The sequence below is a fragment of the Myotis daubentonii genome, chromosome 8 (assembly GCF_963259705.1).
Source record: "Myotis daubentonii chromosome 8, mMyoDau2.1, whole genome shotgun sequence".
NCBI classification, from domain to species: Eukaryota; Metazoa; Chordata; class Mammalia; order Chiroptera; family Vespertilionidae; genus Myotis; species Myotis daubentonii.
This window is the reverse complement of record NC_081847.1, coordinates 69,923,596-69,939,301: the sequence shown is the minus strand read 5'-3', so window position 1 is coordinate 69,939,301 and position 15,706 is coordinate 69,923,596. Positions and strand designations below refer to the sequence as shown.

The 15,706-nt window shown below is 48.9% G+C and overlaps 2 protein-coding genes across 7 annotated transcripts in view; one reads left to right on the top strand and one right to left on the bottom strand.

The window, feature by feature from the left end:
* Positions 1-1,422, top strand: part of SLC12A5 (solute carrier family 12 member 5) — a 36,100-nt gene extending 34,678 nt beyond the window's left edge. For both annotated transcript variants that reach the window (XM_059706883.1, XM_059706884.1), the window contains exons 23-26: positions 50-249; positions 546-560; positions 802-935; positions 1,128-1,422. In XM_059706883.1, the coding sequence (XP_059562866.1) occupies positions 50-249; positions 546-560; positions 802-935; positions 1,128-1,219 (441 nt within the window). In that variant the 3' untranslated portion in view covers positions 1,220-1,422. The remainder of the gene's footprint in view (positions 1-49; positions 250-545; positions 561-801; positions 936-1,127) is intronic.
* Positions 1,423-5,530: 4,108 nt separating this feature from the next.
* The window catches only part of NCOA5 (nuclear receptor coactivator 5), a 27,313-nt gene continuing 17,137 nt past the window's right edge, over positions 5,531-15,706 (bottom strand). For 2 of the 5 annotated variants that reach the window (XM_059706885.1, XM_059706888.1), the window contains 6 exons: positions 14,078-14,407; positions 11,623-11,759; positions 10,492-10,618; positions 8,489-8,688; positions 6,853-7,173; positions 5,531-6,392 (listed from right to left, as the gene is read on the bottom strand). In XM_059706885.1, coding sequence (XP_059562868.1) covers positions 5,806-6,392; positions 6,853-7,173; positions 8,489-8,688; positions 10,492-10,618; positions 11,623-11,759; positions 14,078-14,407 — 1,702 coding nt within the window. In that variant the 3' untranslated portion in view covers positions 5,531-5,805. Of the gene's footprint in view, positions 6,393-6,829; positions 7,174-8,488; positions 8,689-10,491; positions 10,619-11,622; positions 11,760-14,077; positions 14,408-15,706 lie in introns of those variants that run through there. The other 3 variants (XM_059706890.1, XM_059706886.1, XM_059706889.1) reach the window with 3 other exon arrangements.

The following is a 15,706-nucleotide window of genomic DNA, read 5'->3' as shown; positions in this document are numbered from 1 at the left end:
CCTTTGGCCTCCGAAGGAGTCATGTGCTAGCCCTTTGTTCATCCCTCAGGTGCAGCTGATCCACGACCAGAGTGCTCCCAGCTGCCCCAGCAGCACACCATCCCCGGGGGAGGAGCCTGAGGGGGAGGGAGAGGCAGATCCCGACAAGGTGCATCTCACCTGGACCAAGGACAAGTCCGTGGCAGAGAAGAATAAGGGCCCCAGTCCTGTCTCATCCGAGGGCATCAAGGACTTCTTCAGCATGAAGCCGTACGGGCCCGGGGGCTGAGGGCTGGGTGAACCCACAGGGTCTGTGCTCCCCAGGGCAGAGCAGCATGCAGCGCGCGTCCTGGGCTGGCAGTTGGAAGACCCAGCCCACACCTTGTCTTGGTCTCCCCATCTGAGGACTCGGGGGTCGGGCCTGATTGCTGAGGGTCAGAACTCCCAGGGGTGGGCAGTGGAAAGGTGCAGTCAGGGTGGGTGATCGTGGCTCAGGTTCCTGGCCTCCCCTGCTTTGTCTGACCCCTCTCTTTTCTTCCTCTTTGCTTCTCTTGTGTTTCCTGAAGGGAGTGGGAGAACTTGTAAGTGCTTCAGAATTTTTTATTCTCTTTGTTGCGTTGGCCAGAGTCCCTACTCTCCTCACTATGTCATGACCCCTCAACTCATGCCCCTGACCTCTGGGCTCTCGGAAGAGCCCAGGTAGGAGGGGTCTGGGGTTGGTGGTTCCTGGTTGCAAGAACTGGGGCCCAGCAGCCCAGTGGCCTGGATCCAACTCCCCGCCCTTCAGGCTCAGGGTGCCCTCCTCGCACCTTCCTCCCGCAGGAACCAGTCCAACGTGCGGCGCATGCACACGGCCGTGCGGCTGAACGAGGTCATTGTGAAGAAATCCCGGGATGCCAAGCTCGTGTTGCTCAACATGCCTGGGCCTCCCCGCAACCGCAACGGTGATGAAAATTGTATCCTGGACTTTAAATTGGGGGAGGGGGGGAGGGAGGTGGATGTCAGGGAACCTGGGTCCTGGCCCTGGGACGGAAGACGGAGCCGGTCCTGCTTCAGGGCCAGCACCTCGGTCAGGGCGGAGGCCCACGGTGTCCAATTCCATCCGGAGGAGGCGAGGGGTCGGGTCTTGGTCCTTGACCGGCGCTCAGACATGGAGTTCCTTGAGGTCCTCACCGAGCACCTGGATCGCGTGATGCTGGTCCGCGGCGGCGGCCGCGAAGTCATCACTATCTACTCCTGAGAGCCGGGACCTGCCCCCCGGGCCGAGCGCGCCCGGCCCGCGGCCCGGAGCCCCCGCCGCGCCCCCCGCCACCGCCACCGTTTACATACAGCCCCCGTGCCCGTGCCCTGGCCCTCTCCCCGCCGCCTGCCGCCCGGAGGCCACGTCCGTCGGGGCTGACTCGGAGGGGCCGCCTCCACGTGGAGCGCAGAGCCCGGCGGGCGCGCCGCTCCGCTCCGCCTCCCCGGCGGCGGCCGGCTGCCCTCTTCCCCACCGCCGGAGGCGGAGACGCTGCCATCAAGGTCGGGAGGAGGCGCGGCGAGGAGCTGGCGCTTGGAGGACCCCGGTCGTCCGCGTGGCCCCTCCTTTCCCCACGCCCAGCCCGGCTCGGTCCGGCCCTGCCCTCCGCCGGCACAGCTCCCGGCTGCGGCGGGCGCGGGGCGGGGTGGCCACGCTCGGCCTTCGCCGCCGCCCCTCCTGGCGGCGCCTCCAGCGTGGGCCGCCGAGCCTATACATAGTGTACAGGAGACATCGCGTGTGTTTTTAACGTCCCCATCTTCCGTGACTAGAAGCGCAACGGACTCCTCTCGCCACCGTCGAGCTCCCCTGCCGGGCTGCCCGGCGGCGGCGGCGCCTCGGGGGGCTGGCTTTTCCTGGAATCCGAGCGCTTGCGAGCAAAAGTGCTTTAGGCCCAGGCGGGAGTCCTGGTCCCGGTCCCTCCACACCCCGCCCCGCTCTCGCCTCGCCCTGTCCGCGCGCCCTTGGCTTCCGATCCTTCCCTCTGGTTCCTTTCGGAGGTGAGACGAGCGTCCAGCTCTTCTTGGATTCGCCTCCCCGCGGACGTGAGCTTCCACTGCGGCTGCCGAGGCGCGTGCAGCCTCTTCTCGGCGTTTATGCAAGCTGGGGCCAGGATTGCGGAGGGGGTGCTTCTCAGGGCAGGAGGAGAGGCCGCGCCCCACCCAGGAAGCCCCGTCCCGGTGCCTTCGCTGGGAGCAGGCGCCTCTCCACAGTCGGCTGCTCCCCTATCCCATGGTTCCTCGCCAAAGACAAGTCTGGGAGCTGGAGGGCGTTCCCTACCCGGAGTTTTCTTTCTGGGACTGGTGAGGGAGGAGGGGGCGATTTCGGTGTAGGTGCGTACCCACCGGGAGGTCCCAGCGCTGCCCCCGAAGTCCGCCCCCCTCCCCCATCCCATTCGGCAGCTCCAGCCTCGGGGACCTAGCCGCCTCTCCGGGCGTCCCGGGGCGGGCCCTCGCTGTTTGGCAGCGGCCTCTAGCTGCGCGGGGCCTGCAGTCCGGTGTGCTTTGTTCCTGACCTAGCGCCTGTCTGCCCTCCTCCATCTAGGACCCGAGGCCTTTGGCTCCTCCAACTGCAGTCCTTGGCACTTCTGCTCCGTAGAGGCGGCGCATTGGCCGGGTTCCCTTCTCCCAGGGCACATTTCTAAGGGGGACAGGCACTGCATGCTCCTGCCAGTGCCCTCTGGGACTGACTGGGTCCAGTACCTCCAGCGCCAGGGCCCTGACCTTCACACCTAGACATCCGGCCCCGCTCCCAGAGCTGGGGCTACTAGGTACTCCTGACCTCACCACCTCCTTTCCTTTGAGCTGTAGGCAAAGAACTGGAGCTGGTGCCGGCTGACTGGGTCAGGTGTGGCTGGAGGTAGGTCTGGATGTCTGACAGGCCAAGGCCCATCTGAGACTTGATGAGGGGGCTGGATAGACTCTTCCAGGTAGTAATCACAACGTTGGAGATAATAGACACCAGCTCCCCTGCCCCCTTCCTCCACAAGACCTCTGAGAACCACAACTTGGTCTAGCCTTGTGAGGGCCTGAGCAGTCAGGCTGAAGTGGTGGGCTGGGCAGAAGGGGGAGGGGTTGTATCAACACCAATTAGGGAACCAAAGTTGCATTATCTGGGCCCAGACTGTCAGGTTGGCAAAGAGCAGTTTCCATGGATGAAAACAAACATCCCACAACAAAAACCCAAGTTTTCTGTGCTACATGTGCAATATTTGTTATGAATGTTATCATGTCATTCATCAAATTATCTTTATAATCATTGTAGCTAGATGTTTCATGTCCAAGTGACTTTTATTCTGAGTGCAATATTTCAATAGCCTTGTAGTGATAACTAGTGTTGCTTTTGTTTTCAGACGATCTACGTGCAGGGCAATGCAATGAAGTTGAAAACCCTTGTAAATAGGAGAGATTGCAAACCAAATCAAGAGTATTTATTACTATTATTAGGCCTGCCATTAATTTTCAGTGTTTCAGTATTCCGCATTCTGCCTCAGTACTGACCTTGTGTTTTTTTGTGCCAATATGAAAAGGAGAGGGTTGGTCTTTCCTTTACTGTTGAATGCTCCCATTTACTGCTTTACAGCTTTTACTGTATTTTTTAGACTCCTGTCTGCACAAAATGCAATAAAAATAATTTTATTATACCCTTCACAGCCTGAGGTGTGCTGGTTGGACATACGAGGGAAGAATTAGTAGTTGGGAAGAGGATTACTCAGCGTGGCTCTCCAGGAGGACCCCGGACTATCAGAAACACTGACCTTCCCTGAGAGGAGGGATGGGCGGAGCCCCCAGGTCTGGGTGCCTCGTTAGCTACTGACAGTTTGAGGCCCTGTCCTCAAGGGACGAGGAACTGGCAGCCGGGGCAGAGAGAACACTGCACGAGCATCACCCCGTGAGCTAGTAAGTAGGGATCAGTCAGGTTCAGTGCTGTCTGTATTTTGGCCCCTAACCCACTGGAGGCCTTGTGCCAGTCACTTCACACACCCACACCGTTTCCTGGTGGGCCGGCTATTATTAAATGCTCTTGAAGGCCCCTACCGATTCTGTAACTCTATGGTTCTCCCAACTCCCTGCATAATGGGCAGAACAGAGGGTGGCAACTGAGATGAAACCAAAACAGGAGAGTAACCCACTCCACTGGCCAGTTGCCAGAAATGGCCTCCTCATGGTCCTATTTTCCTTTCCTAGAATAAGAGGACAAGCCTGCTGACACACAGAAAGTCTACCACAAACAAGGATGTTTAACAACATTATAATTCGCCAGCAGGCTTCTGCTCCGAACTGTTATTAAAGCTGCTAACTAGGTGAGCTGACGAGAAGCTAGGGTTAAAAGAGGTTTCGAGGCCTGAGCACAGGTTGAGGACAAGGAGGAGCAGGCCTCACAGCAGACTGAAACTAGTCAGTGCTTCCAGGGACCCTCACGTGCCAACCCTCAGAGGGAATGCCCCCAAGAGGTCCTGCAGGTAGTCACACTCCAAAAAGACGACACATTTCCTTTTTCATTTTAATTAAAAAGTAATCATCTTATCAACAACACAAGTTCCAAAGAGGGAAAAACACTATATAACACAAACAGATCAAAACATAAAATGCTGCCATCTGGGACCTTGAGTTTTTTAAACCATTGTTTGCTTAGCCACTGGCAGGACTCAGCTGAAGTCACTGTTCTCCCTCGTCTCTGCCAGAGGCCCCTTGAGACTGTGATGCACAGGGCTCTAATGAGCAGCGTCCCTAGGGAGAGGGCAGCTTCCTTTGGCTCCACTGAGAGCAGCAGCCAGAAGTCCTCCCTCCAATAATTTCACTCTGGCTCAAAAGTTATGAACAGCCACCTGTATCAAGATCCTCCATGTCCAGCTACCAAAAGTCTGACATCAAAATGGTCCCTACCTCCTGCTATTCAGAAAATAAGAGATTGATTTTTAAGCCCAAAACTCAAACCACTGAAAAAATGGGTGTTCAATGCCAGAGTCTAGAGTTGCCTTCGCAGAACTGATTCCATCAAACTACCCCCGGAGAAGGAGAGGTTGATGGAAATGTTAGGGGGGTAAGAATGGTTGGGGCCCAGATTCACAGTTTGTGTTAAACTGCTGGTGACTGGAATTGTTCAGTCCACTGGAGATCCTCCAATGAAATGAGAGCAAAAGAGAAAAATGAGAAAACCCAAAACCAACAATACTGGGTCAGGCAGAAGAGTATATTGTTTGTGTGGCTGCCACGGACACTCCTAAACTCCAGAGTAGCTAAATTATACATCCTTGAGCAGACCCCTCAACACAGGGGTGGGGCACAATGACACCATGCCTGCTGAGCCTGGTCTGCTGTGGAACTCTGGGCTGGAGCTGCAGACAGGAGCTGGAGCTCTGCTGGGCCTGTGAGGCTGGAAAACAAACCGAGGCTATTGACATGAAAATGCCATTCCAAACTCAGCCAACTGGGGCTTGGTTTCTTCTTCCCCACCCCCCAAATCCAGGTGACAGAGAGACCAGAGAAACCCATGTTTGAAACCCATAAAATATCAACTGAGCCCAGACACCTATACTGCCACCCAAGTGACCCCAGAAAGATTTATTTTCTACAAAAAAACAAAAACAACAACAACAAAAAATACACAACCCCAAATGCAGTACAAACTCTGACTCTGGAAGGAATAAGCAACACAGCCTTGGGCAGAAGAGAGAGCAGATGGTAGAAACTTATGACATTTGATGTGACCTGGATAGGCTCACAGAACATCCTCCAAAGAACTACTTAGAACACAATAGATGGGAGGCGGCCGGGGACGAGGGAGCTGGGAATAGTTGAGATTGAGCCTCAGTAATGCCTCTGGTAAGATCCCATGGGCGCCTGGGGCCGTCCCACCTGTGCTGTGGTTTGGCTAACCAGGTGCGAGAGAGCAGTGCCACTCTGGATCAGGGTGTCCAGAGCCTTCTGTACACTTGGATTGTCAAAGTTGATACCTGTGGAAGGTACCGGCCTCTGGCTAGCTATGTTGCTGGCAGGTGCCAGGCGATTGGAAGGCTGGACAAAGAGGCCCTGGGAAGGAGCCCCAGGCCTGGGGCCCATGTTCTGAGCAGATCCTGCCTGTCCCAAAATGTTTGGAGGCTGATTACCAGAGGCCTGTGATCTTTGCTGAGGCTGGCTGTTTACGGCTGTGGAAAAATTCTGGTTCTGGGTGTTTCCGGCAGCGACTGAGGGAGATGCAGAGCTATTGGCCACAACCGTGCCACTATTGAAGAGGCTGAGGATTTTGGCCTGAAGCTCTTGCTGGGAGGTGGGGGGCGCAGCTGGAGTGGGTGTAGCAGAGGGGAGCACTTGGCTGCTCTGGAGCGGTTGGGAGCTTGGCTGTGTCTTCAGCGAGGCACCCGAGGTCGCCCCGAGTGGTTGGCGGGAAATCGGGCCTACAAGACAGAAGGAGGAGGCAGCTGGTTGAAAGTACCCTCCATGGGCAGGAGGCTTGGCAGCCCAGGGAAGAACAACAATCACTGATCACATCAATCACACAGTACATAGACTATAACATCAATTTCCCAAAGGGGCCACTCCTTGGTATGAGCTGTCTCCAGAAGACAGCCTAGTTCCCCCAGAGAATTAATTAAAGAAAAAAGGGCATCCACCTTGGTTACCAGGGAGTCAGTAATACTAGTCTACCCATTACCAGATTAACTACAGGGATCAGAAGTCTGTGCCCAAACATTAAGTTATCATTTTATCAGTATAAAGGCCCATGAGGAAATACAGGGGTGGGCTCATTCCCTTACCCACCCCAAAAAGCCATGGGCCTCCCACCCTCCCAACAGAGCCTGGGAATTAGAGAAATGCAGAGTCAGAACTTCACCTCGGCCCTGCCACGTAGCTCACCAGGCAGAGAGTCGGTGCTGCTCCTCATCAGCCGCTCCTTCCTCTCTCGCAGGTAGTTGATGATCTTGTCAGTCTCTTCGGCAGTGAGGTACCTGTTGTCTGCCAGCAGGTTGATGAGGCTTTGGATGGCTGGAGGATGGCCCCCGCGTACTCCTTCATCGGGGCCTCCTCGCTCTCTTTCCTGTAGAATGGCTTCATTGGCCATCTTGGCTGCCTGTCTGGCAATCTCCTCGCGTTCCTTTTCCCGGCACTCATTCTTGTAGCGCTCATAATTTCTGGCCACCAGCACCATGGCGTCTGCCTGGGGCATGTTGCGGTGCTCTGCAGGAGGGAACGACATGGGTTATTTTCTCCCATGAGAGATTTCAGTGCCCACCTCCTGACCTCTGTCTACCAAGCCTTTCCTAACCTCAAACCAGCAAGAAAACCAGTAACAAAAAGCCTTGGGATGGGGAAGGGAGGGGAAGGAGATGAAGCTGGGAAGACAGGTGAATGGATTTCTTTGGTGGGGAATACACCTCTTTGTACAGAGCTGCTTCTTTTCAGAATTCCAAGATCACAGACTGGTAGTAAAAAATCAAAGAAACATGATGGCCTCTCACAGATTCAAAAAGACTTCGTGGGGAATAACCATGGAGGGCCGGCTGCAGGGGGTCAAAAAGCCCATCTGTAAAGCCTGCTCTCCACTGTGCTTCTCGGGATAGAGCTGGCCTGCTGTTTTTGAATTCATAAGTTCAAAGGTAATGGATTCAGATCAAGTTGTGACCCTAAGTAACCTCCTCTCCTTGGGCAACACGATTTACAGGGTGGTGAGAAGACTTCTCAAAACTTTATATAAATGAACTCACATATCTTGAGGACTATTCCTCAGAGACAAATGACACACAGGAGAGCCTTATGCATTTTATGGTTATGAGGTAACCAGTCAGACAAACAGAGATCTCGTGTGTGGTGGGAAGAGGGAAAAGTCTGTGTTGAAAGAACAATGAGCAGGGCATCAATTGCCTGAGTCTCAATATTCTGGGTGCAAAGTACTAAAAGTCACTTCAGGGAAGGACTTCAAAGAACCTCCCCTGGACCTCTAGGAGGTCAAGGCCCTCTCCGTTCTCACAGTCCCTCTGCTTAGCACACTTACAAATAGCATCCCAACTGCCTGTTGCACTGTCTCCCATTAGAAAGTTTGGTGAAGGCAAGGATTCTATCACACTCATGTAGCATGCACCAGCTCTTCCCACTGGCGAGAGCTGACTGCGCATCTCTTCCCAACTCTCCCTCAAGTGACTTCACATGGGTGGTCTGAACTAGGACACAAAGCATTTGCACCACAAAAATCAGCAAATGCTACAGACCACACTGCTCTCATTTCCTCACCCGGAACTGGTTGGTGAACATTTGCCAGCACACCCCTGTACATACCTAAGGGAAAAACATAACGTCTTATATAGAACTGTATCCACTGCAAGAATATCAGATGAATAAATGACCATGTAAATCTCCACCAGTGCACTCATCAAAGGACCCTACCATATTTGAGCTGAAAATGAGTCATTTGCCCCAACTCTGGTTGTTCTGATTTTGGCATGAAAGAATGAATGGACCGAGTGACTACCTCTGGAATTCACTTGGGCCTCCGTACCTTGTGGGGTTCCAAACATGATGTTGACCGTACAGGAGCGGTGAATCTGGTGTTGCTGGGTGATGACAATAGCAAAAGGAGACCCTCCCCTGCTAACATCCTCCAGGGCTTGTGACAGCGAAACCTCTGTGTTGAGGAAGATCAAGTCCACTACCATGCCTAGGTCTCGCACCTTCCGCCCCACAGATTCAGCATAATCTCTGTAGAAACAAACAGAATCCAGATGAGCACTGCCCGCCCACCTCACCATCCGCACACTGCTGCCTTCAGCCAGCTGTGGGTGCTCCTTTGGAGAGCTCAACCCAGGGTCTCCCCAGTGCCTCTTCAGACTCCAAGGATCTAGAAGATTTCCTTCTCTTTACACTGGCTCCGAATGGTTCTATATGAAGTTGCTGGCAGCACAGTAGTTAGTACAGCAGTTCTCTAGCACAGCAGTTCTCTCTTATACCGTCTCACTGCCTAAACAGACCTGTCTTTGGGGAGGCTGCATGATCATGGGAAAAGCATGGACTTTCATCTAGAAAGACGGGTTTGGATCCCAGCCCTAACATTGACATGCAAAGTTGTGAAGCTCTGAGCAGATCCCTTTACCTCTTACAAATCTGTTTCTTTACTAATAAAACAGGAATGATATGGCTCAGCTCCTATGTCATCTCCTTGACCTTCTCTCCAATCTACATTAGATCCTTGATGTATTTCTCCTCATAGGTCCTATCGCCAATACATCTGCTCAACTAGGGTGTAAGCTCCGTAAGAAGAGGGGGCTGCTGTGTGTGTTTACCATTATAGCTCCAGGACCTAGCATCTGCCATCCACACAAAAAACCTGAATGAATACACATGTACCATGATTACTGTGAAGAGTAAAAATATTATACATAAAGTGACTAGCATGGGGGTAGTACAGAATAGGTGCTTAGAAAATGACAGCAAACAAACAAAAACCCCATTTCTACAGTTAAAGTGGCATCTACTTCTAAACAAGGCAGCCCAGAGCCTGTGAACTCTTCTGCTGCTTAGTGTCTCAACACCTATTTCCCTAGGTTCTGCCTTGAAATTGGCCCTTTAACCCCAAACTGTTAGAAATACATGAAGTTATTTACTAATCACCAAGGGAAAGAACACACAGCTACTGCCAAGCCAGCAAGCCGCTATACTCCCTTCTGCTTCTCCGCTCTGCCCCCTGAAGGAAAGAACGTAAAGCAGACGTGGAGTAAACCAGTGCTGTGAACCCTGGATTGACTAGCATGGTCACCTAACAGTTCTGCAAGGCCATGGCGCTTCACAAAAAAAGACTTCATGCTTGGCTGACAAATGCAGAGACGTGCCGCCCAAAGTACTGGGGATTTGGGGTTGTCCCTTGGAGGGGGGCCTCTACTGCTTTGGATGACCAGCATATATTTTCACTTCGATTTTCCTTTGGGAAGGCACCTCTCTCTAACTCAGTTCACATGGCTCCACAGGACAAAGACACCTTAAGCTCTAGGGATGGATGGGCATATGACCTAGCCCTGGCCAATGAGGGCATCCCAGCACTGTTGGCTAAGTGACTAGTCCAGCAATGGGAAAGTGAGCCAGGTTAGTCTAATGGAAAACAATTCCAGGACTTTAGGTGGAAGCACTAGGAAGGAGAACCTCTCTTTCCATTGCATTTGCTAAGCTAGGAAGATACATGTCTAGGGACAGTGCCATTCTGCCTTTTCAAGGAGAATGCCTATCTAAGAATGAAGGCAACACAGAGACCCAAAATTGGTAACATGGTTTGACCCTGGATGTGGCCATACCTGAACTTCCAAGCCAAGCAAACTAAAAATTTCCCTTTGAGGCCCAAGCCAGTTTGTAATGGGTTTTCTGTCTCTTACAATTGAAAGAACTCTGGCTAAGACAGCATAGCAATGCCAGAATACACAGGCCACGTTCAGTGGGTAGAGCTGCCAAGAGGGAGCCTGAGTTTCAATTCTGATCCTTCCCCATACTCAGGAGAAATATCCAAAGGGTTCTTACTTAGTCTGCTTGTTGACCACAATCACAGAACAATCAACAGGCCTCTCAGCATCAAAGCGTCTCTGGATTTCTTCAAAATATTGACGATAAAGCTCTTCTCTACGCCGTTCTTCCCGTTTCAAACGCTCTACAAGATACCACCAGGGAAAACTAAAATATGAATTGTGCTTATTTTTTTCTATAAAAATAAGGCACAAGCCTTACTTTGAATCCTGAACTATCCACAGGCAAAGATCGTAACACAAACACACACACACACTATCTTCTAGACCAGTGGTCGGCAAACTGCGGCCCCTTGAGTGTGGCTCTTCCACAAAATACCACGTGCGGGTGTGCACGTATAGTGTGATTGAAACTTCGTAGCCACACTCAAGGGGCCAAAGAGTCGCATGTGGCTCACGAGCCGCAGTTTGCCGACCACTGTTCTAGACAATCTCCTAAAAATAATCATTAGGAGTGAGGGAGAGAGTGTGAGTGAGTGAGTGAGTGAAAGGGGAGTGTGTGGACGTGTGGGGGGTGTGTGTGGAAAAAAATAACCATTAGTATTATTTTTTAATATAAAAATTCATTGAAATAGTTGGATTTAAGGGCATGGTCATTCTAATGCTTCATCTGATACACACCGCCATACTGTCCTCTAGAAAGGCTCTTATTAATTTATTTACCCACAGGGTGAATCACCTAGTGCTATTACTCAACTAGATATGAAGCAATTTAAAAACCTTTAAAAGATGTATTGAGAAAACCACACTTTTAAAAAAGCATGTTTGTCTTTTTAAAGAGATGCTGTTAGGTAAAAATTATAAAACAAACAAACAAGCCCACAAACCCCATGCTTCACAGATAATGCAGACTGTAGTTATTTGTACAATGGGCAAAAAGCAAGCAACCTCTTTAGTTCCAATCTTAAGTTTATTTCTTATTGATGAAATTTCTTCTTAGATGACTAAACCATATAATACTAATTTGCATTTAAAAATGTTCTCTACATATCAATAGGCTATTTGTATTTTTTCCTTTTGTGAACTGCTTAGCCACATCATTTGCCCCCTTTCAGTTGGCTATTAGTTTCCTCTTTTTTTGGTCAAGTATTCCATCAGTAATAGGAATAAACTGTTTCTGCTACTTTACCTTTTGCCCGAGACTGACTTTCTGGGCCTGGAGGGCCTCTTCCATCAAAGCTATCCCTGTAACGGTCAAAGTAAGAGTCATCCTTTCTCCTGCCATAGTCATCCATTCGCAGGTATCGGTCATAAGAGCTCTCTCTCCTGTAAAGTTAAAGAAATCATCACAAAATTAAAACTGTCCTATCCTGAAAAAAATCAGATACAAAGAATTCTTCAAGACCCCTGTGAGGAAATAAACATAGTAAGGCAAAGGACTTTGGGATTAGACAATGAGGTTTGTACAGGCATACCTGGAAAATATTGTGGGTTTGGTTCAAGACCACTGCAATAAAGCAAGTATGGCAATAAAGTGAGTTGTAACCTTTCTGCTGGTAGAGGGTCTTGCCTTCAATTTGTAAATACAATAAACGAGGTCTGCCTGCATCTGGGACTCACTGCTTATTACCTCTGTGGCTGCAAATGAGTCAACCTGCCTTGCAAAAGGACTGGATTCACAGAAAGTTCTCAGCATAGTCCCTGGCATAAAGCAAACACAAAATAGCTGGTAGTTAATTATTGTTATTATTTTTTGTTAATCGTCACCTTAGGATATTTTTCCATTGGTTTTTAGTGGAAGGCAGGGAGGGAGGGGAGAAAAAAGAAGGGGGAGCGGCTGAGGGAGAGACACCTGTGAGAAAGACACACGGATTGCCTCTGGCACTGACCTGATTAGAACTGGGATTGGACCTGCAACCCGGGTAGTGCCATCTTGACCGGAAGCAACCTGCAACCCTTGGGTGTGCAGGCCAATACTAACCACTGATCTACACCACACTGGCAAGGGCCTGTGATAATTACTGATACTAGTTTTGAGGAACTGTTCCATGTGTATGTATACACACACACACACACACACACACACACACACACACACACACACAATTTTTCATCACTCTAAACAACACTCTGAACTGAAACTCTACCCATTAAAGAAGGGAATGGGGCATGAAAAGATACTTCTGCCGATGAATTTGCCTTTTTTAGACACTTCATATAAATGGAATTATATGACATTTGTCTTTTGTGTCTGTTTGGCTTATTTCACTTAGCATAATGTATTTTTTTTTTAAATCCTCACCCAACGATATTTTTTTCCATTGATTTTCAGAGAGAGAGGGAGGGATATAGGAGGCGGGGGAGAGAGAACATCAATTGGTTGTCTCCTACAAGGCCCAGATTAGGGCTAGGTATCAAACCCACAACCGAGGTACATGCCCTTGATTGGGAATTGAATCAGAGACCCATAGGTGCTCGGGTTGATACTCTAACCCAGGGGTGGGCAAACTTTTTGACTCGAGGGCCACAATGGGTTCTTAAACTGGACCGGAGGGCCGGAACAAAAGCATGGATGGAGTGTTTGTGTGAACTAATATAAATTCAAAGTAAACATCATTACATAAAAGGGTACGGCCTTTTTTTTTTAGTTTTATTCATTTCAAACGGGCTGGGGGCCGTAGTTTGCCCACGGCTGTTCTAACCACTGAGAAAAAGGCCACTTAGCGTGTTTTCAAGGTCCATCCATGTTGCAGCAGGTATCAGCATTATCTTCCTTTTTATGGCTGAATACTATTCTATTGCATGAATACATCACATTTTTTATCCATCTACTGATGGACTTTGGGTTGTAGCTATCTTTCAGTTACTCTGAATGCTGCTGCTGTGCACATGCATGTACAAGTGTCTGTTTACCTCTTTCCAGTTCTTTTGGGTATAGTCAGGAGTGGAATTGATCATAGTAATTCTACTACATTTATAACTTTCTGAGAAACTTCCAAACTGTTTTCCATAGTTGCCACATTACTTTACATTCTTACCAACAATGTAAAATATTGTTCCAATTTCTCCACACCTTACCAGCAATTGCTATATTTGTGTGTGTGTGTGTTTTAATACATTTTTATTTATTTTAGAGAGGAAGGGAAAGGGAGAGAGAGAAACATCAATGATGAGAATCATTGATTGACTGACTCCTGCACGCCCCCTAATGGGATTGAGTCTGCAAGCAACCTAGGCATGTGCCCTTGACTGGAATTGAACCCGGGAGACCCTTTAGTCTGCAGGCTGACACTCTATCCACTGAGCCAAACCAGCTAGAGCTCTGTGTGTGTTTTTAAAAAATAAATTATAACCACCCTAGTAGGTATGAAGTGCATTTCCCACGAAGTGTATCTGCCCTGTGCTTTTGCACTGCCAAAACAATTTGCACTTCATCTTTTTTCCATTTGCACGATGTTGCCTTTCATAGGCCATGGGGAGAGACCAAAAATCATTTGCTAACATATTTACTGAGCAGCATATCTACCATTTGATAGACAACAGAAATATAAAATCATGCCCTTCAGAGCTTCCAATTAGTTTAGAACACACATAAAAAATACTGTTACCAAAAAACACCCCAAGCAGAATAGCTGTACATGTACCTGTACCTGTACATGGGATCTCGGGAGTCTCTCATATCTCTGTATCTGTCATACATGGGATCTCGGTGATCTCGAAAATCCCTAGAGTCTCTTAGATCACGGAAGTCTCTAAGATCCCTCATGTCCCGAGCATCACGCATACTTCTGCTGTCTCTGTGATCCCGAACGTCTCTATCTCTGTGGTCCCGCAAGTCTCGGGGGTCTCGCATGTCTCTGCTATCCCGGGTATCACGACCATTTCTTCCATCCCTGGGCTCTCTCCTTGGACTTCCTCGAATTGGGGATCGATCACGTCTTGAATCTCGACTGTCTCCAAAGCCATATGGATCTCTGTGGGAGGTAGCAAGAAGATGCTAAGACAAAGAAATCGAAGGCAGCTAACCCTTCAGCTCTTTATTAGAGGAAGTATCCCCTCCAACCACCCCCCCAAAAAACATAGTAGCAAAACAGTGAGCACATGACTAAAATTTTAAGAACAGTCACCATCTGTTCAGCAAATAAAGACTAATAGGTTCTACAATCTCAAAAGATCAGGACAAAGAATGTATGACCCAAAGACAAAGGTTTTGACTGAGGTCATAGTACTTATCAGGCTTCAGGGAGTAAGTAGTAATTCGGCATTCCTTATGCATGCCAATCTAGCATCTCAATCTCAATAGGTTTTCAAGGTAAAAGTGTCTTTCTCCAAGAACCTATTTTCTCCTACCAGACCTGTTTGAAAGAGACTTTAAAAGGGGGACAAAGTTGGGGAGACACAGTAAGGAGCAAGACTCATGAAGAAAAAAAGAGCAAATGCACAATTTCATACAAAGTAATAATGATCAAAAGAGTTGTCCTGGAAGTGCAGAAAACTTCACTTAAAATATCTAGCAGGATAATTAAATTATGGGGAAAAAAGAAAAATTACAATATGATACACACAGTAAAGTATAAGCACACACTGTCTTCTCAACATAGTTAATGAGTAGTGGTCTCTCTCAATTTGAGGTTTATGAAGAATCTAGTTCCTTTGTTGCCAAGGTTTGTTTTTTAAAGTGTGTGAAGTCACAGATTTGTTTGGCCTGCTCTGATTCAATATTCTTCAGGAGACAGTCTACTCCACTGGAAACTTAACCTCAACATATCTAATAAACTTCTTATTCAACCCACTCAGTCCCATTCTTGACATTTTCACTTTTGACAAAAATAATCTTCCCAGTTACCAAGGTTTAAAGTCTTGAAAGTTGACTGATTCTTCCTTTCCTATCTCCATGAAGTCATTTCGATGCTGTTTGTTTTCCCCCTTCACTGGATTTATGAATTCAATCCAAACCCTTATGCTGGCACCAATAAATTTCCAAAAACTAAACAAAACAAAAACCAACCTTCCAGACTTCAATTCACTCAACACATAAAGACCAGATTAACTACCCAATTACAACCTAATACCGATTGCAGCTTCACTATCGCACTTCTGGCCACCCTCCCTAACAAGCCTGGCCCCTTCCAACTGCTACCTTTCCTCTATTTCCCAATTCATCTTCCTCAGTTTTACTTAAGCTGTTCTTAAGACTTAACTTACATGACATCTATCACAATATTTCTGTTCTTTTGGCTTTTCAACCTGGAATATTTTTCCTGCACTAATCC